Source organism: Humulus lupulus, chromosome 9 (assembly GCF_963169125.1).
Source record: "Humulus lupulus chromosome 9, drHumLupu1.1, whole genome shotgun sequence".
Lineage (NCBI taxonomy): Eukaryota > Viridiplantae > Streptophyta > Magnoliopsida > Rosales > Cannabaceae > Humulus > Humulus lupulus.
Window position 1 is genome coordinate 29,814,875 of NC_084801.1, and position 27,613 is coordinate 29,842,487.

At 39.5% G+C, this 27,613-nt stretch overlaps 1 protein-coding gene across 1 annotated transcript; it reads right to left on the minus strand.

Moving 5' to 3' along the window:
* Positions 1-25: 25 nt before the first annotated feature.
* Positions 26-27,506, minus strand: LOC133799568 (uncharacterized). Its single transcript, XM_062237572.1, has 6 exons — positions 27,266-27,506; positions 26,563-26,925; positions 26,343-26,509; positions 25,785-26,228; positions 24,915-25,686; positions 26-435 (listed from the first exon to the last, which is right to left on the minus strand). Exons 1-6 carry the CDS (start codon positions 27,504-27,506, stop codon positions 26-28), a joined length of 2,397 nt encoding a protein of 798 aa, XP_062093556.1.
* Between the last annotated feature and the right edge of the window lie 107 nt (positions 27,507-27,613).

A 27,613-nucleotide genomic window follows, 5' to 3' on the forward strand; every position in this document is an offset into this window, starting at 1 on the left:
TTACACTTGCGAGCTCGTTTAGAGATCATGTTAAGATCTGGTCGACGTCCATCGTCTCTGTCCCAACCATCGCTTCTCGGCAACGTTCGTGCTTCAAATTTTTTGCCAACTTGTCCTTGGCTGATCTTAGGGCATGGCTCGATATGTCACCCCTTGTGGAAGTAGGGGCTACCAGCTGAGTTTGATCGGCTCGAGCTGGTGGGGAAGGTGTCGATCCCACTGGAGTAGGCGGAGATTGCCGCTCGAGGGGAGAAGGAGTTGGTGTTGCATTTGTTGAAGGTACGTCTGCTGGAGGGTCTGCAGTGCGGGATTTCTTGGCCCAAGGCACTTTACTGCTTTCCCCTTGATGCCGCCTGCTCATTTTCTTCTTGCTCGTAGGAGCTTCAGGAGCCTCGGGAGCACAGTACATGTCAAAAATGTTTTCAGATTCCATGTCTGCAAGAAAGTAAATGTACGAACAATGAGATAGTACAAATGACTGAGTATGTTATGTCAGGGAAAGAAACAAAGAAAATCGTAAGTAAAATACCCTAGCTATTATTACTGGTCGCTACATTATATACTTTACTAGGGTTACACACACTCTCTGGCATGAAGAAGTTTGAATCTAAATTGGGAGCGTACTTAAAATTGCCGTCCCCATCAAACAAGTGACAGGGAATTGGAAAACTATCTAAGAGCGAGAGATCATTACCGTTCTCATCCGAAGATTCATCGAGGGGCTCGAGAGGTTCAGTAGATTTCTTTTTACCCTTTCCCAGTGGGGCAGGGGGAGCAGCCGCTCGCGGGGTGCTGGAGGGTTCCCTGATTGTCACTCCAGTTGTCGTCCTCCTTTGAGGTTGTGACACGTCTGGGTGCTGCTCGGGAATCTCCTTGCCAGTGGCACTTCCTGCTGTTGACTCCCTCACATCCTGGTGAGGGGCAAAAAGCCCGACCAGCCTAAGGTTGGCCTCTGTAACCAAATGCTTGACGCTCTTTTCCACGTCAGTCAAGCTGGCCAAAAGGGCTGATCGGACCTCCTTGTGTGAAGGCCAGGTTGTTCACAACGATGTCAGTAGTCAGAAAGTACTCCAGATGGTACTTCCCCACGTTCGAGATAAAAGTAGTGTCAGTAAGGAAAGTGCGGCCTGTTTCCTAGTGACAGAAGTGGAAAAATCCAGTGTTTTCCTGGTTGGGGTTGGATTTTAGGTCGAACAGGTAGTTGACCTCATGTGGCATGGGGACAGGGCATTTCTTATGGCTATAGAGGATATAGAGTGCAGAAAGCATTCTATATCCGTTGGGGGTTATTTGAAAAGGAGTGACCCCGAAATAATTGGCCACTCCCTGGAAAAAAGGATGAAGAAGCAGGATTGCTCCTGATGTGGTACCTCGACCAGGCGCCTCCAGGCAGATTTGCCTTTGGTCTCTGGTGGGTTGGACTAGGGTCACCACAGGAAGTCCGTATTTTTTAATATAATTGGCAATCATCCTAATCGTTACTCGGCTATGAGGAGCGACGTACTATTCAACATCTGGTTGAATAGCGTGTCAAGGTTGAGCGCGAGTTTGAATGCTGGGGTCAGGGATATTTCTTTCTCGACCACTGGTCGAGGGAGTTTCAGCCTGAGGACCAGGCTGATTCAAAGGGTTGGAAGGTTTCTTTTTCTGGGATTTAGACTTAACACGGCCCATATTTTGGTGCGCGGACGATGAAATGTTTGGGGTAGCTCGAGAAAAAGGAATTTCTAGTATCAACAGCGACGGTTGCTCCTCGTCCTCGAGCAATTGAGCTAGCAAGTCATCATCGATGGGTCTCTCACCTCCCCACGAATCTTGCATGAAAAGTTGCGAACAGAGAAAGGGGGAGATGAGAACGTAAAGCCTAAAAATATGTGTTGAGAGTTAGAATAGCGTTGCTCGCGTATAAAAGTTAAGCTTTTATACACCCAGCAGCATTCTACCAAAAACACTAAGTTTTATACGAGCAGTTTGAGAAACAGATTGAAAAGCGGAAGTAAAAAGTTTTTCAGATAAAACTTTTTCAACTCTGAGAGGGTGGGAAAAACCCAGTTTTTCAACTAGCTTAAAAATCAAATTTTTTCTTCGATTTTACGCCCTAAATCTACGGTCTCGACTATCAAACTGGCTCCTAACCCCTATACAACACTATTTCACTTCCCTATCAAGCATCGATCAACATGTCCATTACCCCAAAACTGTTTCGGTCATGAAAAGTCAAGAACACAAATTTGAATACATAAAGAACAGTTTTGCATGGCATCTCAAATGTCCAAGGGGTTCGTAAAACTTACTTGGATGAAAAAAGGGGTCTGGAACACAAGCTTTGAGCGTCCAAACAGAAGATCCTTAGAACAGTGATGGAAGCTCCTCAAATTCTTTGGGCTCTGAAAGTCGAGGTCCTTAGGAGTTCTTGACAAGAAAATGGCGAGTGAAAAGTAAAAAGTAAAAATATGGATTTGGGGTATTGTATATAGTGACTGCGACTCGATAAAAGAGGTAATCATGAATTACTTTTTCTGAGTATGGGGAAGTGTAATAGCTATCAGACAAATTTTTGGGAAACCAAAAAGGCTTGATTAGACATGATTGATTGCTTTTTCGAGAGGGCATGGGCAGCTCTGACAGGTTTGGTGGAGTAAGCGATGGGTCAGTTTCCTAAGTTTACTTATTATTGGTCGCAATAAATAAACTTGGGGGGCAAATGTTTACCAAAAAAACGGCTGCTAATGACGTGGCAAGGATTTTTCACACGTGGTCTACACGTGGCGGAAGTGCTGCTCGACTATCGACCAGAGGCACATCACTTCGTCAAGGTTAACTATTAGATACGACCAGGATGGTCGTATAATTTGATTTATTTACTTCTAAGATTGTAATCCTATAATAATTGTATTGAATATTTCCTCTTTATTACCTTGATACGCGGTTGTTAAGGAAAGTTAAGGCCCATTGGCCCATGTAACCCTCCTTAAGCCTATAAATATGTATGAAATAGCTCAAGGAAATGACATTTGATCTTTGAATCTTTTTCCTGAGTATTGAGAGAAAAACTATAGTGTGATTATCCATCATTTGATTGTAATTCTCTCAAGGTTTGTGAAACTCAAGAACCCTAGTTTTTTTATCACGGCTTTGAGATTCAATATTAATAATAGCACTAAGTGGGCGTAGGTCATTACCATTCTTTGGGACCGAACCACTATAAATCCTTGATGTTTTCTTCTTTAACATTAGGTTAAACTTTTAATTGTTGTCTTATATTTTGTCGTATATTTGACTCGGTGTCGTTGGCCAAATCGAGGGTCAACATATACAATAGAACTATAATTCATTTTATTATATATATATATATTAAAAAAAAACAGTGAACCCGTTTTTATTAAAATTATAGACAATGTTTACAACTTTAAAACTAAGCAAACGTTCATTGCACGTTGCTTCTAACTAGTATATATAATATACATAAATAAAATAATATCAATATATTGTTAGAAGAATAAAATATTATTAATATATATTGTTTACCGAATGAATAGTGCTACTGTAGCTCACTTTAAAAATTGAGGTAAAATAGCTAATTTGATTGAGCTATTATTTAGGATTATTTTGCTTTTAGCTTAAGTAGATATAAAACATATACTGTGAATGCTATTCTAGAAGTGGTCCTTGAGTAGTGTAATCTTCTATGTCTTTTATACGAAAATTTAAGAATGCAGGAATGTGTTTTGCTTATTATGTAATAATTTTATGCCTTATATCGACCTTTTTATTTATAATTTTGTTATTGTAACTGTTAATTTTAATTCAATCTAATATATATTGTCCATTACATTAATTAATTGTTTTACATGGCATGGCCATAGACGAAATTTGGTAGTATAATTCTTATGGACCACCCACCCATATCAGTTTTGCAACAGTGGTAAAACTGATCAGCCAAGCTTAGTGAAGCTAAAATGAATTTTTCTTGTAAATAGAAATCATTTATAATTGATAAAAATTAAGTTAGATTCTAAAATCACCGTAAACTATTGTTGTTTTCTATTAAAAAAAAAGGAAAATGATAATAGTCGTCATCTTTGTCAATTATAACATTTTTATCACTCAATTTTTGTAATTCAAGTATAATGTGGTATCAATCATAAAACACATATAATTACAAATATATCATTCGTGAGTCAAAATTTCAAAAATATCATTCTAGTAAGAAATGAGCCTACAAACATATTTAATACACTTAAATATACATAAATAGTCATATGATAATATAACTCATATAATTCACATAATCATATATGTGTAATAATCACAAAAATACACATCTAATTAGCAAACTTGGGACATTACATATTCTAGGCTTGTTGTGAAGTATCCCGCACTTTATTTTTGTTTGGACTTGAGAATTTCTATGAATTATGTTATGAAATGTATAAGCGATTATGTTATGAGATAAATGAACTATTATGTTATGAAATGATTGAGCTATTGTGTTATGAGATAAGCTGCTTGAATATGTGCTTGTATGTTGTATGAAAAGCAACAGGTTGTTAGCGTACTGAACATGATACAACAAATGAGTTACTAAGGATATGACATAACTCATAGGGCGAACGCGCCGAGGTTATTCGAGGACCAGATTTCTTATATACCTCATAGAGGAGGTTTTATCGGTTTATGATTTTACTGGTTGCCTCATGATGTGACATGAACAATAAGGGTGTCATGATCATATGATGTATGATTATGCTTATGTTTATGAAGTCTTGTGATTATGATTTATTATGATGTGCCATGAGTTTGTGATATATACATATATTGCTTTGTGTTTATTGTAGAATGTTGTATCTTGTTTGTACTTCCTTATTGGGTTTTAAGCTCACCCTCTTACTTTCTCCCTTTCAGGTAGGCAATAGGGTTTCTTCTTGGCACGCACCGTGATGTGGGGAGTTATGATGTATAGGCATGTATGACGCGTGGTGTCCATGAACGATTAATGATCTATTTGAACACTAAGAAAAAATTTATGAACTTTTATGTTATAGTTTATGTTTTCATTATATCACAATGAGACTTTATATTTTATTTTATTTTATTTCCAAAATTGCATAAAAACAATATATTTTTATTTTAAATTATTGCGCCCAAATTGCATCTTTTGACAAGATCCCACTGAACGTTTTCTCTAAAATGATAATTTCTAATAAATATGAGTTGAGCGACGTTTTTACAAAGTAAATAGTTTAGGGCATTCTTACATCATTTAAAATGTTTTTTGTAGTAGTGTATATATAATCTAAAACTGACTAATCTATATATTAAGATACTTAACTATATATTAAATAATATTCTCTAAAAATGAACTTTTTTTTTATGAAAAAGTAAGCAATTGGAATCTTATCATCAGTGTAGTGTAGGAAACCAAAAAGTTATTTTTCAAAATCCAAAAAAATGAAAAATGTGAGATTTTATGAAGTTTTCCAATTCAGACATATTATTTTTTGAATCCAGTATTTTTTTTTATGATACATTTTTACTATTAAAATGTCTTATTAGAGATATTGATTGATAAGACATTTTTATCAATAAAATATATTAGTTGATTTTTACAATTACTTTATGTTTTATGTATATAATTGAAAAAAATTCATTAATTTATCTCCGCGTTGTACGTCATGCAAAATAATTAGTCCAACGTTTGTCAAAAAATAAAAAATAGTGTAACGTTGTTTTTTCCCCTAAATGTAAATTCGTCCCATGTTAACTTCAAATAACAAATCATCTGAAAAAAAAAACTTTGAATAACAAATCTTAAATTTATAATTTTGGTATATTGTTACATTAAGGTACTGATGTTTACAAAAAACTAATACACACTTCAATAATTGCTAGCCAATTAAACTGTATACAGTAGTGTTTATTAACACTAAACATTATTCATTTCTAAAATCAAAAGAAGTATATATATAGGACAATTTTTTTATAGGGGCTTCACTTTAAGCCCTATCGGTGGGACTCTCAATGTTTCTCGATCCGTGAACAGTTTTCGGCATAATTTTTTTTAATGACCGTGTATATTGTAGCTATTTAGAATATCATGCAAGTTTTCAAAAAATTCCGAATAGTTTACAGTACTGAAAACTAGGTTCAAACATGTTGTTTTCCACGCGCATAAAAGAAATTAGTCACGCGTGCAACAACATGTTAAAACATAGTTTTCGGTATCGTAAATTATTCAGAATTTTCTAAAAATTTACTGGATGCTCTAAATAGCTACAATATACACGGTCGTAAAAAAAAATCGCGCCGAAAACAGTTCACGGGTCGAGAACACTGAGAGCCCTACCAGTAGAGCTTAAAGTGAAGCCCCTATAGGAGAATTCCTCTATATATATAGGGGCTTCACTTTAAGCCCTACCGGTAGGGTTCTCAGTGTTCTCGACCCGTGAATAGGTTTTGGTGCAATTTTTTTTTTATTACCGTGTATATTGTAGCTATTTAGAGCATCCTGCAAATTTTCAGAAAATTCCGAATATTTAGGGGAATTCTCCTATAGGGCTTCACTTTAAGCCCTACCGGTAGGGCTCTCAGTATTTACAACCCGTGAATAGTATTTGGCGCTATTTCTTTTTATGACCGTGTATATTGTAGCTATTTAGAGCATCCTGCAAATTTTCAGAAAATTCCGAATAGTTTACAGTGCCGAAAACTAGGTTCAAACATGTTGTTACACGTGTGACTAATTTTTTTTTATGCGCGTGGAAAACAACATGTTTGAACCTAGTTTTCGGTATTGTAAACTATTCTGAATTTTATGAAAATTTGCAGGATGCTCTAAATAGCTGTAATATACACGGTCATAAAAAAGTCGCACCCAAAACTGTTCACGGGTTGAGAAACACTGAGAGCCCTACCGGTAGGGCTTAAAGTGAAGCCCCTGTAGAAGAATTGTCCTATATATTTATACGGTATATATAGGGGAATTCTCCTATAGGGGCTTCACTTTAAGCCCTACCGGTAGGGCTCTCAGTGTTTACAACCCGTGAACAATTTTTGGCGCGATTTTTTTTATGACCGTGTATATTGTAGCTATTTAGAGCATCTTGCAAATTTTCAGAAAATTTCGAATAGTTTACAGTATCGAAAACTAGGTTCAAACATGTTGTTGCACGCGTGACTAATTTTTTTTTATGCGCGTGGAAAACAACATGTTTGAACCTAGTTTTCGGTACTGTAAACTATTCGAAATTTTCTGAAAATTTGTAGGGTGTTCTAAATAGCTACAATATACACGGTCATAAAAACAAATCGCGTCGAAAAATGTTCACGAGTCGAGAACACTGAGAGCCCTACCGGTAGGGCTTAAAGTGAAGCCCCTATAGGAGGCTCTCAGTGTTCTCCTATAGGGGCTTCACTTTAAGCCCTACCGGTAGGGCTCTCAGTGTTCTCGACCTGTGAACAGTTTTCGGCCCGATTTTTTTTTATGACCGTCTATGTTGTAGCTATTTAGAGCATCCAACAAATTTTTAGAAAATTCTGAATAGTTTACGATACCGAAAACTAGGTTCAAACATGTTGCTGCACGCGTGACGAATTTTTTTTATGCTCGTGGAAAAAAACATGTTTGAACCTAGTTTTCGGTACTGTAAATTATTCGAAATTTTCTGAAAATTTGCAGGATGCTCTAAATAGCTACAATATAAACAGTCATAAAAAGAAGTTGCGCCGAAAAACTGTTCACGGGTTGAGAAACACTGAGAGCCCTACCGGTAAAGCTTAAAGTGAAGCCCTATAGAAGAATTGTCCTATATATATATTGAGAGTTTCTATGATAGTGTCATTATTTATACCTTTATTGGTAGGAGTGTTTCTATTCTCGACATCTAAAAAAATTACAACCTATTTTTTTTATTTGATTGTTTACATGATAGTTATAGCAGACATCCTATAAATTTTTGAAAAATTCTAAATAATTTATGATGACGAAATCAAAATCGAAACAGTCTGTTTTACACATGTATAAAATTTTTTTATAGGAAATGACCCAAAATAAAGGCATCAAGAAGCTAATGTCCTCATTTTTAAAATTGTAGAGAAATAACCATTTTATATTGTTGATTAACTAAATTTTCCTTTTTTATAATTTATTTATTTATTTAGGACTGTATGATTTTAATATAGTAATATATGTATATTAGTTTTGTTTAATTAGTTTTTATTTTAAAGTTATATTGATTTTTTAAGTTTTTTATAAGTTGTTGGTATATTATTTTCCAATTAGTGTATATGTATTTTGTGGTACGGTATATATATATTTTTTGGTGATATTTAGTTTCTATTTTATTATACATAGTGATAGTATATAATTTTGTATCATGGTATATACATTTTACTGGTAGTATATAATTTTGCTAGCATAGTATATACAATTTTAGTAATAATTTTGTAAGTTTTGATGGTATATATTATTTTTCAACGCAGTATATATATTTTGTAGTATGATATATCATTCAACAATCCATAAAAAACGAAAAAAAAATAAAAATAACTTTAAAATAAAAATTAATTAAACAAAACAAATATATATATACCATAATATTAAAATATTTAGAATAAAATAGTAATTTGTTAAATGGCATATTTAGTAATATGTAATATTAAAGAGATGCTTAGGCTATTTTACTATAAAATTAAAAATATGAACTTTTACTTACTTTCACACCCCATTAAGGGTCATTTTGCATCATGCCCCTAAAAAAAATTAGGCACATGTGCAATTCAATATTTGAATCCTAATTTCGGTACTATAAACTATTCCAAATTTATCGAAAACTAGTGGGAATGTAAAATTTGAGTTATAATTTCTTCATGTGTGAAAGCAAAAAACAAAATACCCCAACCGAGGCCTTCTTACTAATTAATATATATATATATTTGGTAAGCAAGCAAAATTCATTAATCATTAACCTCTAATACAACCTACAGTAAGAGCAAAAAAACAAACAAAATCTATACAGTTAGCTCCCCAAATTCTATACAGTTAACTCCCCAAACCAGATTTTATCTGTCTCATAAATTCTATTATGCAAAAAAATATTCCCTCGAGCTTTAATGTCCCTTTTGATATGTCTAACTGTACAATCAACACTCAAAACTTTGTCCTCCCAAAAATCAGCGTTTCGCACTCTCCACAAATAATAGGTAGTTGCAGCTAAACTCGAGGCATAAATCTCTCTCCTGAAACGGGAGAGACCCTTCCCTCTAGCTAGCCATCTCAGAAGGCCTTGAAGATTCTCAGAACTCGAATGCCAACCCAGCCAAAGTTTTACCTCTGTAATACACTTCCTTCTATAACAACAAGAGAAAGATAAATGAAAATTATCTTCCTGAGCATCGTCACAGATAAGACAAGATGATGCACTCGCTATTCCAAAGTGATGTAATCTAGCCCTTGTTTTCAATCTATTCAGATTAGCTAACCAAGTAATAAATGCATGCTTATGCACTACAATAGCATTCCAAATAAATCTGGTCCAAACAAGTTCCCAATCTTGGTCATTCCCATAAATTTCTTGAATGCTATACCGAATAGAGATAAAGGAGTGATAAAAGTAGTAGTTTTTCAGCCTATTCTTTACTGCTACCATTTTCTTCCAATACCAGCTGGAATGAATAGGAGCCTCATACTCCAACCAATTCTCTCCCCTAAGGTACACCGAATGAATCCATTTAATCCACAAGTTCTCCTTATTTGTTGCTATAGCCCAAACATATTTGCCCAAAGCTGCAAGATTCCAATTTTCAATATTTGTAATGCCCAAACCTCCTTTTTTTCTTGCTTTTACACACTTCTTCCCAGGCCACACTTCTCAGACCTCCATAATCAGCCACACCCTTCCATAAAAAGGCTCGATGAACCTCATTAATTCTACTAAAAACTCTCTTTGGAAGAACTGTTAGAAAACTTATACAAGATCTTTATTTATTTTCATGTATATCTAATATTAAATAAATTTATACTAGATAGCCTAAAACATGGTCTAAATTGAATTCAAAGAGAAACAAAGAATAGAATTTTTATACCCAGATTTCGAGCCATGAGTAGTGTGACCTCGAAAGCTGGATGTATAGTGAACGAACTTGTAAAGTCTGGAATATGATTTGAAATATAAACATCGAGCTGGCGAAGCAGAGACGACTTTGAAAATGGTAGCCTCGAAATCCCCATGAGCTCGAAAGGTAGGCCCCGAGGTGCATCTGTTCTCAGAGATGACCTTGGATCATGGGCTCCGAGCCTGACGCGCGTACGATCTCGAAGTCATGTGGCCTCGAGAGATGTTATTAGCTCGAAAGTCGATAAGAGACTTGGGAGAATAGGACCTTGGTGATATAGGATAATGACCTTGGATATCCTAATGAGTCATCTATAAGAGACACGGTCTACATTTATTACTGTAAATCCCCTAAAATCATGGGATATTATTTTATCAGTTATACGCCCCCTGGTCTTCAGGGGACGTTTCCTTTTATATTGAATTATAGGCATTTAAGGGCATTTAATTTATTTGCATAAAAAGAGTAACTACCCAAAATATGTGGGATAGTATTCTGGAATCTTCTCTATAAATAGAGAGGTCATGTACTATTGTAAAGGACTGAATTTTTGTGATCTTGAGAGAAAACTCTGAAGAATTCATCCTTGGAGAATTTTCAGATCATCTTGAGTTTAATAACAAAGACTCGTGGACTAGGCAGATTTAACTGCTGAACCACGTAAAAAATCGTGTTTTGCATTATCGTATTTTCATTGGCCATTACTGTTTATTGTTTACGTGCTCTTCTTTCACTGTTGACGAAAAACGGCGTCAACAGTTTGGTGCTTTCATTGAGAGCCTTAAGCATTCAGTCCCTGAGTAAGTCATGGCCACTAACAATCAGAACGCTCCTGAAGAAAATTACCCAAGAGGTCCTGGGAAACAACCAATGCAAAACCCAGATGTTGAAGAAAGAAGTGGATCTTCCGATTCTCGGGGACCACCTACTCCACCAAGGGATGAGGATATGTATTACAATCCTGAGCGGTATGTTCCCATTGTGGAACTTGAGAACCGGCAATTGAAACAGAAGTTGGCAAAGGCCAACAAACGGAATGAGGAGTTGGCAAGGATAGCCGCAGAGGCGCAGGTGGCTCAGCCCCCGCCTCCGCGTGAAAACCAAGTCCCGCCTCCAAGGGACGTTCACGTTCCTCCCCGTAGGCCCCGTGGGCGCCCACGGAAAGATGTTGCCGCAAGAAGACTGGCTCAACCTCCAGCACCAGCAGAGCCACCCGCTCCCCCTAGGCCCCAGAGAAATACTCGGGCTAGGGCCCCGGTTAATCCACCTGTGGAAGTATCTGCGGGAACTGAGAACAACCGAGCCCCTGCGGAGGCTCAGACTCAAATCCCTGGGAGTGCACCAAATGCGACCAACCCATCTCGGGCAAACTCCGGACCATCTAGGCCGCGAAATGGATGGCAGCCACCGTTACCCATACGGTTCCCTCCATCACCTATAAGATATCCTTCACCCCCCCGCAGGAATGCTCAATCAGTTCGAGATCAGGGAAAAAGGCGTACGGGAGGGAGACAAGGAAACGGGGAAGCTTTCCAGGAGCGGAGAGGAGCCCCATCAGAAAGAAGTCAAACATCTCGGTCTCGCACGGCGGAGACGAGGCAGCATGGAATGAATCCATCTCGAAATAACAATGCGACGAGTTTTACCAGCGACGACTCTGGAGATACCAGGTCGGTCAGCAAGCATGACCGAGGTCGTAAGAATACTGGGAGCCCCAGAAATCGCCCCGACCTGCGAGAACACCTGGATCAAAGTCGGGGTAATGTTAACTCGATAAATCCGTACCTAAGGGATCACTTGAATAGGCGTAGAGATCCCTTGCGGAGGCGCGAGCCTGGAATTATGATCGATGACAACCGATTCCAGACAGTACTCTTGCGGACCCAGTCCAAGAAAGAATCGATCAGCTTGAATAGGCCTTTAGGCTTTTGAAAAAAGAGCAAGAGAATGATCGATATGAAGATTCTGATGAGGAGCTTGAACTGTTTGCTCCCCATATTTCCAACACTCCATTTCCACAAGGGTTTCGGATCCCTCACGTCTCGACGTTTGGGGGAAAGACCGACCCATATAGTCATCTGAGTACGTTCAACACCATAATGAGAGCCAGCAACGTGGGTTACGAGCTCAGATGCATGTTATTTCCAGCATCATTGACAGGACCAGCTAAAAGCTGGTTCAAAAAATATAAGAGACACTCAATAACCTCTTGGGAACAGCTATCTAAAGACTTCAAAAAGCAGTTCAAAGCCATGATGGGGGTTCGACCTGAGGCGTCAACCCTAACTAATGTTCTGCAACAACCAGGCGAAAAATTAAAAAGTTACCTTACAAGGTTTAACTTGGAAGTCTCCCAAGCTCAGAATGTGGATGACAGTGGACACTTAATGGCTGTCCAGGCCGGAGTAATGCCAGGAAGTGCCCTCTGGGATGATATGCAAAGAAAACTGGTGAGGTCCCGAACCGAGTTTAATAGACGAGCGCAGAGGTTTGTCAATGTAGAGGAAGCGAGGTCGACACTTAATGTGACTTCCCAGCCCGAAACTACAACGATAAACATAAACTCTGCCTCAATCTCGGCAGACCCGGTAGCTCCGAAGCCTGCTGTGGAAAACCCTTCCAAGAGAAAAAAGAACGAAGGAAGTAACCCCGAGGCCAAAGGAGGAAAGAAAAAGAAGAGGGAGAGATATTTCTCCGTGTATAGAGTGTACACCGAGCTCAACGAGTCTCGGGAGAACATATACCTGGCTAATGAAAACCAGGTCCCCTTTAGGCGTCCAGACCCAATGAGAAATCAAAAGTCCAAGAGGGATTCAAGCAAATATTGCCGATTTCACAGAGACACCAGGCATACTACCGATGAATGTCGACAGCTGAAAGACGAGATCGAAGGATTGATCTCGAGAGGTTACTTTAGACAATATGTCAAGAACCAGAGTACTAATCAGGCGACTGCGAACCAGAGAGTTGCCGCATCGCAGCCCGTACCAAACAATAATTCTCGAGCTCGGGAAGAAGATAGGCCCCCGCCGATAGATGGAGAGGATGTAATAACCATCTCCGGAGGGCCTCATCCCGCAGGAATGGGCATGAATGCCCAAAAGAGATACGTTAACGAGCTGAAAACTGGGGATGGATCCCCCTACGAACCCGAACCTAGGGCTCCAAAAAGCCAGAGGATTGAAACACAACCAATAACCTTCACTGAGGAAGATGCGTCCCATGTCCAGTTTCCTCACCATGATCCGCTGGTCATCACTCTCTAGCTGGCCAATAAAAGGGTCCACCGAGTTCTCGTAGACAATGGGAGCTCAGTCAACATTCTCTATAAAGCAACCCTCGAGAAGATGGGACTCTCCCTTCGCGACCTGAAAGCGTGTGCAACTACTTTATACGGATTTTCAGGAGAAGGGACCGCCTGCATGGGATCCATCGAGCTCCCCATGACCTTGGGAGACTACCCAGTCTCGGCAACTAAGATAATGGAATTCGTGGTAGTAGACCTGCCATCAGCCTACAATGTGCTGCTCGGGAGACCTGCCCTGGTCGGGCTGGAGGCAGTCTCATCGGTAAGGCATCTGGCCCTTAAGTTCCCAACCCTAGCGGAGTCGGAACATTAAAGGGAGATCAATTAGCAGGGAGAGAATGCTACAGTATTTCCTTGAGAGGAAAGAAACAGACGAATGCACAAACACTCGTCATTATTCAAAATAAAGATGGGACAATCTTAGAAATTGACGAAGAGATCGATCCAAAGATTGAGGAGAAAGTTGACCTCGAACCCTTAGAGGAGCTCAAAGAAATTCAGCTCGAGGAAGCCGATTCCTCGAAAAAGGTGAAGGTTGGAAAACACCACCAAGATGAGACAAAATAGCAATTAATTTGCTTTCTGAAGAAAAACCAAGATGTCTTCGCGTGGTCGCACTCGGACATGGTGGGAATAAGTCCAAATATAGCAAGCCACGCACTGAATATAGACAAAAGCTTCCCTCCGAAGCAACAAAAGCGAAGACAGCTGGACGAGGACAGAAAGAAGGCACTAAAGGAGGAGGTTGACAGGTTAAAGGAAAACCGATTCATTAGGGATGCCTTTTACCCTGACTGGGTAGCCAATCCGGTGTTGGTCCCAAAGCCTAATGGGACGTGGCGAACCTGCATTGACTACTCGGACCTCAACAAAGCTTGCCTGAAGGATTGTTTTCCATTGTACAGACATGGAAAAGCTGGCAATGGAAAGCAATCCCATCCATGTGTTGACTGATCAACCACTTCGACAAGTCTTGTCCAAACCGGAGGCTTCAGGTCGACTTCTTAAATGGGCGGTTGAGCTCGGGCAGTTCGAGATCACCTACCATCCGAGGACGACAATTAGGGCTCAGGCTTTGGCTGACTTCATAGTGGAATGTACTGGCATAGCCGACGACGGGGTGATAACCCCGGCCCACGAGCTGTGGAAACTTTACGTCGACGGCTCATCAAATGAAAATGGAGCGGGGCAGGGGTCATTTTGGTTACCTCCGCAGGGAGCAGATTTCATTCTGCCTTAAGATTTGGCTTCAAAGCGTCGAATAATGAGGCCGAATATGAGGCTTTACTCGCGGGACTTCGTATAGCAAAAGAGCTCAAAGCTAGAGCAATACATTGCTACAGTGACTCCCAGCTCGTGGTTAATCAAATCTTGGGAGAATACCAGGCTCATGGAATGAGGATGGCAGCTTATTTAGAGAAGGCAAAATCCGCATTAGAGTGTTTCGAATTTTATGCGATCGAACAGGTTCCCCGAGAGCGGAACTCAAATGCAGATGCTTTAGCTCGGCTTGCTACCTCCGCTGAGAATGATGAACTAAACGTTGTCCCCATAGAACACCTCTCGACACCTAGCATTAACGAGCCGGAGAAGGAATACGTGTGTATGATCGAAATAGAGCCTACCTGGATGACCCTAATAGTTGAATATCTCGAGAACGGAGTCCTTCCAAGAGATCGGAACCAGGCTCGAAAGTTGATGTATCAACTTCCCCGTTACACCATTTTGGACGGAAAGCTATACAGGAGGGGATATTCCATGCCGTTACTTCGGTGCGTAACCCCACCCGAAGCTAAGAAGATCATTGAAGAAATTCATGAAGGGTTCTGCAGAGATCACACCGGGGGGCATAGCCTGTCCAAGAAAATCATATGCCAAGGGTATTTTTGGCCCACCGTTAAGTCAGATTCTTTCGAATATGTAAAGAAATGCGACAAATGCCAGAGATTCGCCACGATTCCTCGAGCTCTACCATCCGAGCTGACCATGTTGACATCCCCATGGCCATTCGCGGTATGGGGAATCGACCTCATTGGATCTTTTCCAACTGGCAAAGGTGGTGTAAAATATGCTAAAGTCACAGTGGATTACTTCACAAAGTGGACGGAAGCTGAACCATTGGTAACAATAACTTCCAAAAAAGTCCTTGACATCGTGGTAAAGAACATTGTATGTCGATATGGGGTGCCGAGGAAGATTGTGTTCGATAACGGAACCCAGTTCGATAGCGACTTGTTTACCAACTTTTGTGAAAATAATGGAATAATAAAGAGCTTTTCGTCGGTGGCTCATCCTCAGGAAAATGGCCAGGTCGAGGCTATAAACAAAACTCTCAAGAGTTCATTAAAGAAAAATTTGGAGGAAGCGAAGGGACGTTGGCCCGAAGAACTGCCCCAAGTCCTATGGGGTTATAGGACCACTGCTCGAACTTCAACAGGACATACCCCGTTCTCTCTAGCATACGGATGTGAGGCTATGTTGCCTATTGAAGTCGAAATTCCAACAATCCAAACTCAAATTTACAACCAAGACTCAAACCACACTCATCTCAAAGAAACCTTAGACTTGATTGAAGAAAAGAGAAACGAGGCTCAGCTGAGGAACGCTGACTACCAGCAACGAGCTACCGGGTATTTCAACAAGAGGGTTCGAGATCGAAAATTCAGTGTGGGAGATCTGGTGTTAAGACGCGTATTCTTGGCGACACGAGATCCAGCAGCTGGTGTGCTCGGGCCGAATTGGGAAGGACCATACCAGATATAGTCAGTCATCCAGTCCGGTGTGTACAAACTTGCGAGATTGGACGGGAGCCTGGTACCACGAGCATGGAATGGCGAACACCTTAGACCTTACTATCAGTAGTATAAAAAGTGTGTTGCTTGTAACCATGATTTATTATCTGTACTAATTTGTCTATTTTCGAATTCCATTAAATAAGGATCTATTTCGTTCAATATGTTGTCTCTTTTTATTTTTGCAATCTCTCTTAATTTAATAACCTATGGTCACACTCATAGGATATTAAGGGGGCATCATTCGTACATATACCATCAGCTTAAAAAATAAAATAACATACACGAAAAACAAAAAAGTATTTGGATATAACCAGATATGCGAGCTTAGATAGTTTGGACATAACCGAATTATCAAAAACATAAAAGTATTTGGATATAACCAGATAAGCGAGCTTAGATAGTTTGGACATAACCGAACTATCAAAAACATAAAAGTATTTGGATATAACCAGATACGCGAGCTTAGATAGTTTGGACATAACCGAACTATCAAAAACATAAAAGTATTTGGATATAACCAGATACACGAGCTTAGATAGTTTGGATAACCAAATTATCAAAAGATAATAATGTTTGGATTTAACCAGATGTGCAAACTTAATAGGTTTGGAACAAACCAACCAAAACTAATCGACGAGTTGGAATTTAAACCTACTTTGAGATAAGTTGAGATCGAGGCTGGAATATCTTATGGGAAAAAAGTTTCGAACTCATAACTTCGGAGAAATAACCGAGGACGAGGAAAAGTAACTAAGCAAAAGGATATAACTAGACCATTTATATTACACACCATACAAGTACTTTCGAGTTCGTGGTTAAAGTAATATCCGACTTTGACGAATAACGAGATCGGAAGCGGATAATTCGAACAAACTATGCGTGAATGCATCGAGTTTCGAGCCTAAATCCAAATTATGATTGTATGAAGAAATAAACATAAACAACTCATAAATAAAAAATATGCAAAATATTTCGAGCCAGGAAATGTAAAGCATATATAAATTAATATAAAAAGAAATTGTATCAGCCCTACAGGCATAAATTAAAATAGTTACAAACAATAGAGGGACGCAACCCTGAGGTAAGAATCAGGAAGAAGCAGTTCCCTTGGCTTTTCCAGCATCAACGACACTAGACCCCCCAGGACGAATAGCATGAATATCCTTCTGAGCAGCCTCTCGAGCAGCTTCACTAGCCTCAAGACGGGCATTCCACCACTCTACATACTTGGCGTCGAGAGGACCTAGGAAGCTGGTATCGAGGTCGGCATTGTCAGCCCAAATCTTGTACATGGCCTGGTCGACCACCTTCTCCTTCTGCTCTTTGAACTCGTCCAGGAGGCGGGCCTTCTCGCTTTCCATGATGTCGAAAGTAGCAGCTTTCTCCTCCTCGAGCTTTGCATTAGCCTTCTCCAGCTCGGCAAGACGAGTCTTCGCCTGTTCAAGCTCGGCTTTCGTCTTCTCCAGCTCCGCGAGACGGATCTTCACATTCTCGAGTTCGGTCTTCGAGTCCTTGAGTTCATCAGCCATCTTAAGCTGGAGATCCCTCGACTCTTGGGCCAGAGACATACTCGCGTGCACCTCGTTGGTCAGCTTATAATTAAGCTGTGCTGAAACGACGAGGGCCTGAAATACAAAGAATGAATTAGATCACGAGCTGGGACACAAACAATTAAAGGAGAGTCGCGAAGGTTACCGCGGTAGTAAGTTCAATACTCTTATCATAAAGAGTATTGTAGTCTGAGGCCTTGTGCACGAGGTCCCAATGGTCAGCGTCGAAGCCTGAAAAACTCTTACCCACTCGAAAGAGGACGTCCGGGCTAAGTACAGCCCTTTGGGTCCCAGCAGCACCATCAAGCACGAACTCCTCAACATGAGGTCGGGCCGTCGGCAATAGGACCTTGGATACGGAAGGCTTCTTCGGAGGCCGACCGACTGTTATTTGAGTATCGGTTGGAGGAGGCAAGATGGGCGCGGTTGAACCAGATGCATCAACCTGGACAATCTGTTCTTCGGTTGTGCTCGCAGTAGCCTGAGCCGTTGGGGTCTTCTCGGAGCGTTTGGGGACCTTGGATGGTCGGTCGGACCTCCGCGAGGCTCTCGGGCGCTTACTCTTCTGAGCTCCACCTCCCTCATCGCTAAAGAGCACTGCGTCAAGATCGAGATCCATGGCACCTGCACAGTTCCAATCGTGGTTAGACATCATGGTAATAAACTTGAAAAAAAAGAAAAAACCAAGTAAAGAAAGACCTAACTGTAACTCTCCCCCGAACTAGAGCTCGGGGACCACGAAATTCCCCCATCTTCAGAGAAGGCAGGGGGAGTACCTTCCCTATAGGTAGGCGTCAACCTCGAAAGGTCCCTATAATCATTGGTCCCATATTGGACGTCTATCCCGTTCCACACCTCGTTTAGAATGTACATGGTGTCATATTTCCCGAGCCAACTATCAAACCTATGAACTCGGTAGTCTACCCGAGTCCATATGTAGAAGTGGTATCTATCATCCGGGTCTAACACTAACCTATCAGGTTTATGTTTTAATAAGGTGGAGGACCACATTCTTGAGCTAAGGATGACTTTACCTTCTTCATTCGAGTCTGAGCTCGAGGCTTCATCATTAGCCTCATGCCCTGATGGCGGACTTCTTCGGCGAGCTGGAGGTTGAGGCCTCACCTCTCTCCTCGGAGGGGGGATGCCTGTGGGCAAAGGCACCTGCTCCCAATGATCATACTTGTTGTTGGACCAGTCTGAGGTGGACTGGCCATCTCCCAAAAGCCCGCAAGCTCGGAGCTTGCTCTCGTGTAAGAGGTACGAGAGAGACCTCCGGCCGTAAGGGAATTGGAGCAGAGTCTCTCTATGCGCCTTCATGGCGTCGTCTGGTATAGGGCGGAGAAAATTGGTTGGAAAATAAGACACATTGCAACTAAGTACGAACCTACAAATAAGAGCCCGAGCACAGAGATAAAAAGGTTGGAATACTTAGGAATCCGCCTGAATGAGTAGCATCGAGACGGGGACAGGCCATCTGTCCAGAAGAAGGCTTTTTTGAAATCAGGTGGATGATTAGGGAGATCCTCAAACACCTTTCTCTCTTTGGGATAGCTCGAAAGGTAGTAAAAGCCATCTCCTCCCCGAGCTCGGGAGGGATCACTTTTCAGACAGAAGAGATACAAAATCTCTTGCGGCGAGGGTCCTTCCCACTTCAGCTCGTGGTATAGCGACCTCAGGGCACACAGAACCCTGTAAGAATTGGTGTTGAGTTGGAACGGAGCCAACCCAAAAAAATCCGTGAAGTCCTTGAAAAAAGACTTCAAAGGCAATAGCGCTCCTGCCTTCATGTGTTCCTGACTCCATGCCGCGTACCTCAGCCTGTTGTCAGGGTTCCCAGGGGAATAGCAGCTCCGTTCGCTAGCGGTCGGAGCTCGACACCTCAAGGAGCTTGACAAACTGAGGCCATGGAAGGCCAGAATATCAGTTATCTGATTTGTCGAGGTAACCGAGCTCCAGAAGTGCTCAGCCTCGAAGATGTCTCTCCTCGGTTGCGAGGTAGAAGGCTCCCCCATGAGTGAAAATTGGAGCTCTCCCGGGCTATACGCAACGGTCACTGTCAATTTAGGGTCAAGTGGGATCGACCTGGGCCCTGAGTTGGATTCTGGATAAATAGCCTCTCGAAGGATCTTCCTTTTCTTCTCTATGACCTCGTCTATTTGGCGGCGATAATGAGCTCGAATATCCTCCTGCTCGTGCGCGAGGTCGTACTCACGAATTCAACGTTGATTCCAAGCAAACAGCGATTCTGGGCTCGGGGTTTTTGGCGAGTAAGGGATTGCCAACAACGACCCCCACCGTCTTTCTAGATTCTGTGACATCTAGCGAGAAAGAAAAAATGGTGAGGGCCATGCATGCAAGAGTTCAAAGGTTACGAGCTTGACAGGATAAGCTCGGAGCTTAAGAACGAAGCGAGTTCGAAACTAATATTATATTTTAATATAATGTTTTGATTGATTAAATAAGTGTTACAAAAAGTGATTATTTAATCTAAGTGGGGGAATGTTATATTATTTTAAATAATATAATGTTAGATTAAATAATGTGACATAATGTGATTTGTCACACCTTGTAACATATTATTGAGAGTCACAAAATTGGACATATGTATGTGCCCAAATGTGACATATTTTGGAGTTACAAACTTGTAACTCCCAAATATTACCCAATAATGTGTAGATTTGATGTTACACATTTTGATTTGAATTTCTTAAAGCCATATGTGAAATATGGCTGTTAGAGATGTGATTTTAACTCCCATAATCTGTATGGAAGTTACAAAATCAAGTGGGAATGAATTTGGAACGTTTTGGCAAATTTGGAAAATTGGTTGCTGAAAAAACGACTTAGGCCGCTGCCTATGTTTTTGAGGCCGCGACCTAAGAGGCAAAAATAGGCTAAAACACACCGTAGGTCGCGGCTCGTGTTTTTCAGGCTGCGGCCTGAGCGGCTGACAGCATTTTCCAACTTCGGTTTTTATCCAATTTTGAACGCTTCCAACAGCCAAGTAACTCCCAAATCTCTATTTTAATTCCATAAAACATCCAATTAATCATTGGTAACAGCCATGGGGGTTGGTGGAATTTGAAATTCAAAGGGTGTCTCAAAACTCTATAAATAGGAGCCTAATGCTCACTTGTAAGACACACCATTTTTCATCCACAAAGCACTTGGCTGAAAAATACACCTTGAGGCTTGATTATTCCAGAGAGCTATTTCCTAGAGAGATCCCTTAGTGCTTAGAGAATAGGGGAAAATAAGCTTTTGGACAAAGGTCTTGAACCTTGTTCAAGTTGGTGATCCCCACTACTACACTTTGGTTGTGTGAGAGTTTGTTTGTGTTTTCATTCTTTTGTTCTTCTTATTTACTTATATTATTATAGTATTGAGTTTGTAATCTTCTTCTTCTACATCTTTCTAGATACTTGTATTTTTAGCAATTGAGTTGTAATATTTATTAAATCAATTACCTTGTCTATTGTAATTTTTGCATAGAGTTGTATATTGGTTTTTCCACTTTTCCATTGAGCAATTACAAAATATATTCTCTAACAACTAAGACCCTTATTAAAGAGTCAGAACATGTATTCCACGAGAAAAAGGAGGAGAGTGGACAATTTATTTTTTGAAAATCCCGAAAATCAGGGGAAAAAGAGTGGCGGATAACCAGAAAAGGTAATCTTGGCTATCGTGTATTCTTCAAGGCCAAGGTTTTATACCCGACATCTTGGTGTACAAGAAATGTCTTTTAAAATTTTAAAACCCAGAAAAAAATGATCTTGCTCAAACACCAAAACTGGGTATGGAACCAGTGATGTAAACCCAGTATGGAGATTTAAACGTGAAAGCCTATCGGTCAAAAATTCCCTAACGTATCGTACTAAGAAAATAAACTAGTACATTCACAGAAATAACAAGAACGATATGAACAGAAACTGGTATGAAGGAAAATAAAAATTGGACACTTACACAATAATGGCGATTGCAGAGAAATCGTTGACTGAAGGAGAGGCTGCAGATATGAGCTCACGGTCTCGAACAAACTGGAGGTCCTTTGTTTTTTCGGCTGAGAGAACATGCACAAGCAAGAAATTCTCTGGGATGGCCTCTAGTTTCGTCCCTTCTCTTTTGTTTCTGATGCGTATAAAATAAGAGGAAGAAGAAGACCTTGTATATATAGAGGGAGAAAAGTGATAAAAAGGATTAATCTGAGCCATTGGCCAGAATCCTCATAAAATCCAACGGTGAGGGATCGATGACATGATGGCACCGAAAAGGTGGCAGACGAATGATCGTGGGCAGATTTCCAAGGTACTCGAGTACCATGAATGAGCAATATCCAACTGACGCGTGTCCACTCTTAAGTATGTGACGGTACGGTTCCCGAAGAAAGTAGTTCAAAAGTTTCCTTCTCTTAGGATTCGAACAAATAATTTTGAGGGGGTAAGATGTTATACCCAGATTTCGAGCCATGAAAAGTGTGACCTCGAAAGCTGGATGTATAGTGAACGAACTTGTAAAGTCTGGAATATGATTTGAAATATAAACATCGAGCTGGCGAAGCAGAGACGACTTTGAAAATGGTAGCCTCGAAATCCCCATGAGCTCGAAAGGTAGGCCCCGAGGTGCATCTGTTCTCAGAGATGACCTCGGATCATGGGCTCCGAGCCTGACGCGCGTACGATCACGAAGTCATGTGGCCTCGAGAGATGTTGTTAGCTTGAAAGTCGATAAGAGACTTGGGAGAATAGGACCTTGGTGATATAGGATAATGACCTTGGATATCCTAATGAGTCATCTATAAGAGATGCGGTCTACATTTATTACTGTAAATCCCCTAAAATCATGGGATATTATTTTATCAGTTATACGCCCCCTGGTCTTCAGGGGACGTTTCCTTTTATATCGAATTACAGGCATTTAAGGGCATTTAATTTATTTGCATAAAAAGAGTAACTACCCAAAATATGTGGGATAGTATTCTGGAATCTTCTCTATAAATAGAGAGGTCATGTACTATTGTAAAGGACCGAATTTTTGTGATCTTGAGAGAAAACTCTGAAGAATTCATCCTTGGAGAATTTTCAGAGATCATCTTGAGTTTAATAACAAAGACTCGTGGACTAGGCAGATTTAACTGCTGAACCACGTAAAAAATTGTGTTTTGCATTATTGTATTTTCATTGGCCATTACTGTCTATTGTTTACGTGCTCTTCTTTCATTGTTGACGAAAAACGGCGTCAGCAAGAATACTTCCAGTATATGCAGCGGAATGAAAGAGTTCTTCATTCCATTTCTCTAACTCTTGTATCCTCTCTGTCACATAGTGTTATCAAGAAACTGAACCGATCTTATATTTTCTTCACAATCTTCCAATGTATCCTTAGAATCATCTAGACTAGTGTGGGAAATTCTCAACACATGAGATATATATAGAGAGAAGAAGAGAAAATAACAAAGAGGCTTAGAAAATGACTTGTGTTTAGAGAGAATATAAAACTATCAGAAAACCAGTGATTAAACTTATGTTTTGACTTCTCTCTAAGCACTCCTTTTATAGACTCAATTATGCCATTTAATTTAATTAAAAAATCAATAAAATAATAGTCAATTTGAAGCCCTAGGTCGAAATTATCACGGGCTTTAGGCCCGTGAAATTTCCCATTTGATTATAAGCCCATTGGACTTAAAATTAAGGCCTGTATTATTTTCTATTGATTTAATTAATTAAATAATTATTTAAATCCTTTATAAAATTAATTATTTATAATTTGAACATTGATTTAAACTTATTTATTAATTTAGATACCAATTTATCTTAATTAATAAATCTGTCATAATTTCTCTTTTCTTCTCAAAATTACACAACTCTGTGAAACTATCCAAAATTGACCTGGTCAACTTTGATAATTCTAATTGATAATTAAATCAATTAATTGAGACTATCTAGATGATTTTATCCAAGGTACAATGGGAACCATGGGCTTATGAAATAAAGCTCCAATAAGTTATCATAAATCTAACAAATAAATTTACTAACTTATTAATTCCTCGTGATTCCACTATAGACTCGGAATTGCACTATTGAATTCATAGAACTCTCTATAACAAATATAGATACACTATTAATTATCCATTGTTACAACCATAATTGTCACTCAATCCTCTATAGACGCTCTACAATGAGAAAGGACTAAAATACAGTTCTACCCCTCATTGTATTTTATCCTTAAAACACTTAGTTCCTTGTAAATGATATTTCAGTAAACTAATTTAATTACTGAAATGAGATCTCTATCATTTAACATCATTTCACTTCTTCATCAGAAGCTATAGATGTTCATATCTATGATTAACACTCCCACTCAATTATACTACCGAGTTCCCAAGATGTAAGTATGTGCTAGTCCGTAGGGTAAGCTGGTAACGAACAAGTGAAAGAACTCAAATAATACAATCAGTTAGAATACTAACCACTCAGAATTAAGATTGAATTGACCTATGATCAACTATATGATATGACTAGAATAGATAATAACAGTATGTTTACTTATCTTATCAACTGTCAATATCGGTCATGTCTGATGTAACAAATACATCCGATCTTATAACTTTGTTAATGTTCTGGAAAGAACATACCTCTCTAATGTGTAGGTATATCATATCGTAGATTGGCAAGTCAGTGTAAATCCTGTGCACTGACTAATCTTAAGACTAACTTATTTTGAACATATAATCATATTTATATTCCACTGTGATTATGTCACTATAAATAAGATTAGCTATATGCTCGGGATTTAATAGAAGTTTATATTATTTAAATAATCATGAAAATAAAACATGTGAGCAAAGTGATTGACCAAGTCAAAAAATGATTTCTATTCTTTTATTGATAATAAAATGAGATTACAAAGAATTTGTGTATTAATTAGGGCATAAAACCCCAACAAGGCCTACAATTTGAGCCCAATAAGTGTGCAAAGAAACTAACACAGAATTTATGAGGGTAAGCCTCCCAGAAAAAGAGAAAAGTTTCCAGTTCCAACGCCTAATTCTATCCACCATTTTGTCAACTAAACCATGACAATCACAAGATGAAATTCTCTTTGCATTAATAGGAATGCCAAGATACCAAAATGGTAAGTTACCTCTCTTCAACTTGGAAACCAGGAGCATTCTTTGGATCTCCTCTTCTAAAATACCACTGCTAATGAACTTTGATTCACTGTAATAAGCTTGCAAGATGGATGATTGAGAGAATAATTCAAACCCTTGTAATAATTGGTATACTGATTTAAAATCACCATGAGAAAATAATACCACATCATCAGCAAAACACAAGTGAGTGAGTTGAAGGTCCGCGCATCTCTCATGGAACAGAAAGTCTTTGCCCCTCGCAATTTTCTTCAGAATTCTAGACAAATACTCCATATCCAAAACAAACAACAAATGAGACATCAAATCCCCTTGTCTCAGCCCCCGATAAGCATTAAAAAAATCATGCAAGGACCCATTTAGCATGATTGAAAACTTAGGAGTTCTCACACAAACCATGATCAAATGAATAAAGTGATGAGGAAATCGAAAAGCCTCAAGCATTTCTTCAAGGAAATCCCATTCTACAGTATCATAAGCTTTTATAATGTCTATTTTCATAATGCAATTCGGCTTACCTCCTTTCCTCCCATAGTGTCTAATTAAATCTTGACAAATCATCACATTATGCCCAATATATCTGCCTTGAATAAAACCTCCTTGATTGCCCGCAACCAGATCAGGCAAAACTTTTCTCAACCTACTATATATAAGCTTGGCAGCCACTTTATATAACACATTGCAACAAGAAATAGGCCGAAAGTCACTTACACTGTCAGGACAATTAACTTTAGGAATTAGAGTAATTGTGGTGGCATTAATCTCCTTCAAAAAATTACCAGTTGCAAGAAAAGACAAAACTACTTCACTAACCTCCTCACCAATTAAATCCCAATGATGCTAAAAGAAAAAACTACTAAAACCATCCGGGCCTGGAGCTTTGTCTCCAGGGATCTCAAAAATGGCATCCTTAACTTCTTTATTCTCAAAAGGTTGCAAAAGTGTTTGAATATTAGCTGAGGAAAGAACTGTCCCTTCATCCATGACACAACTTTGCACACATCTTCTGCCATGACACTTCCCACCCAATAAATGCTGATAATAATCAAGAAAAGCATTTTCGATTCCCATTGAGTATCATGCCACTGAACTTGCTCATCGTGAATAGCCATTATAGAATTTTTCAACCTTCGTTGCCGAATCCTCCGATGAAAAACTTGAGTATTAGCATCACCAAGCTGGATCCAACTCAACTTCGCCTTTTGACTCAGAAATTCTAGATAAGCATCCCTAAGCTGAGTATGCCCCTGCCTGCAATGCAATTCCTCAGTAATAAGTTGAGTATTTTGAGGGTCATCATGAACATGCTATTGAATTTTTTGCAAAAGTTGTTCAGAATGAGAGTAGGCAGCACCAATATCTGTTACTAAGCAAGTATTCAATAGTTTCAAAGCAGCCTTGACATACTTGAGTTTAGTTACCACTCTGTACATAAGAGTGCCATGGACCAGAATTTGCCAAGCCTCACTAACACATTGTTGGTAACCCGAAAATCTTTGCCACATTTTGAAATAACGAAATGGCTTCTTCCCCAAATCCATATTCTTAATCAAAGAAAGGACAGCCGGCGAGTGATCAAATAAACCTTCTGGAAAAAAGCAAACATCTCCATTAAAAAAAAATCCAGCCAAGTTTGATTACTAAGCACTCTATCCAGTTTTGCAACAATCCGATCAGGTGGAGTCTGCTTATTATTCCATGTGAAGAAATAGCCAGTATACAGAATATCAAGAAGATCACACTCTATCAAGAAATCACTGAATGCTTCAGAATAGAGGGACCTCACCCTTTCTCCAATACGCTCATCTTGATAAATGGTGGCATTAAAATCTCCAAGCAGAACCCACGTCTCCTTAGTCCTCAAATTTCTAATATGCTGCCATAAAACCATCCTACGCTCCTCCTCATTAAAGGCATAAACAAAGGTGCAGAAAAAAGCTCTCAAACCATTCTTGGGCACCACCCAGTAGTGAATGAACTGACTAGAGCAAAAACGAATGTCCACTAAGAAAACGTTAGGATTCCAAGCTATTATTATTCTTCCATTATTATGCCACACACTATTTGAAGTAAAACACCAATCTCAAAACATGTTGAGGAATAAGGCTCCCAGTTTCCTAGCCTTAACCCTAGTCTCTAGGAGTCCAACCAAACTAATTTTCCTAGTCAAAAGGAGATTTTTGACTTCTGGTTGCTTCTGAGTTTGGTTCAATCCCCTCACATTCCACGATAGAACTTTAACCATTCACCGTAGGAGGATCTCCCCCTCCTGTAGTGATATCAATTTCTTAGTCTCCCTTGTTTGTCCCCTTACTTTATTCTTCCAATATTTGAAAGGTATTACTAAGATCTTCAGGGATCCTCTCCTTGTGCCAGTCATTGCTAAATCCTTTACTCCCTTTCCCCTTGACAACACAAAACCCGTCTGCATCTACATTCACCTTCTTATGAGCTGCCTTCCCTTGATCTTTGGGTATCCAAACCTTAGACCCAGATTGTTTCTTGCACAAAGTAGTCTCGTGTCCCAACCCATTGCACTGTAAACATACAATCGGTTTCCATTCATAATGCACCATCACATCCATCTGATTATCCTTCTCATTTATAAAACTTATAATGATAGGAAATAATTGACCAATAGAAACCTCAATCATTATTCTTGCAAAATTAAGTTTCTCCTTTGATTTAGTTA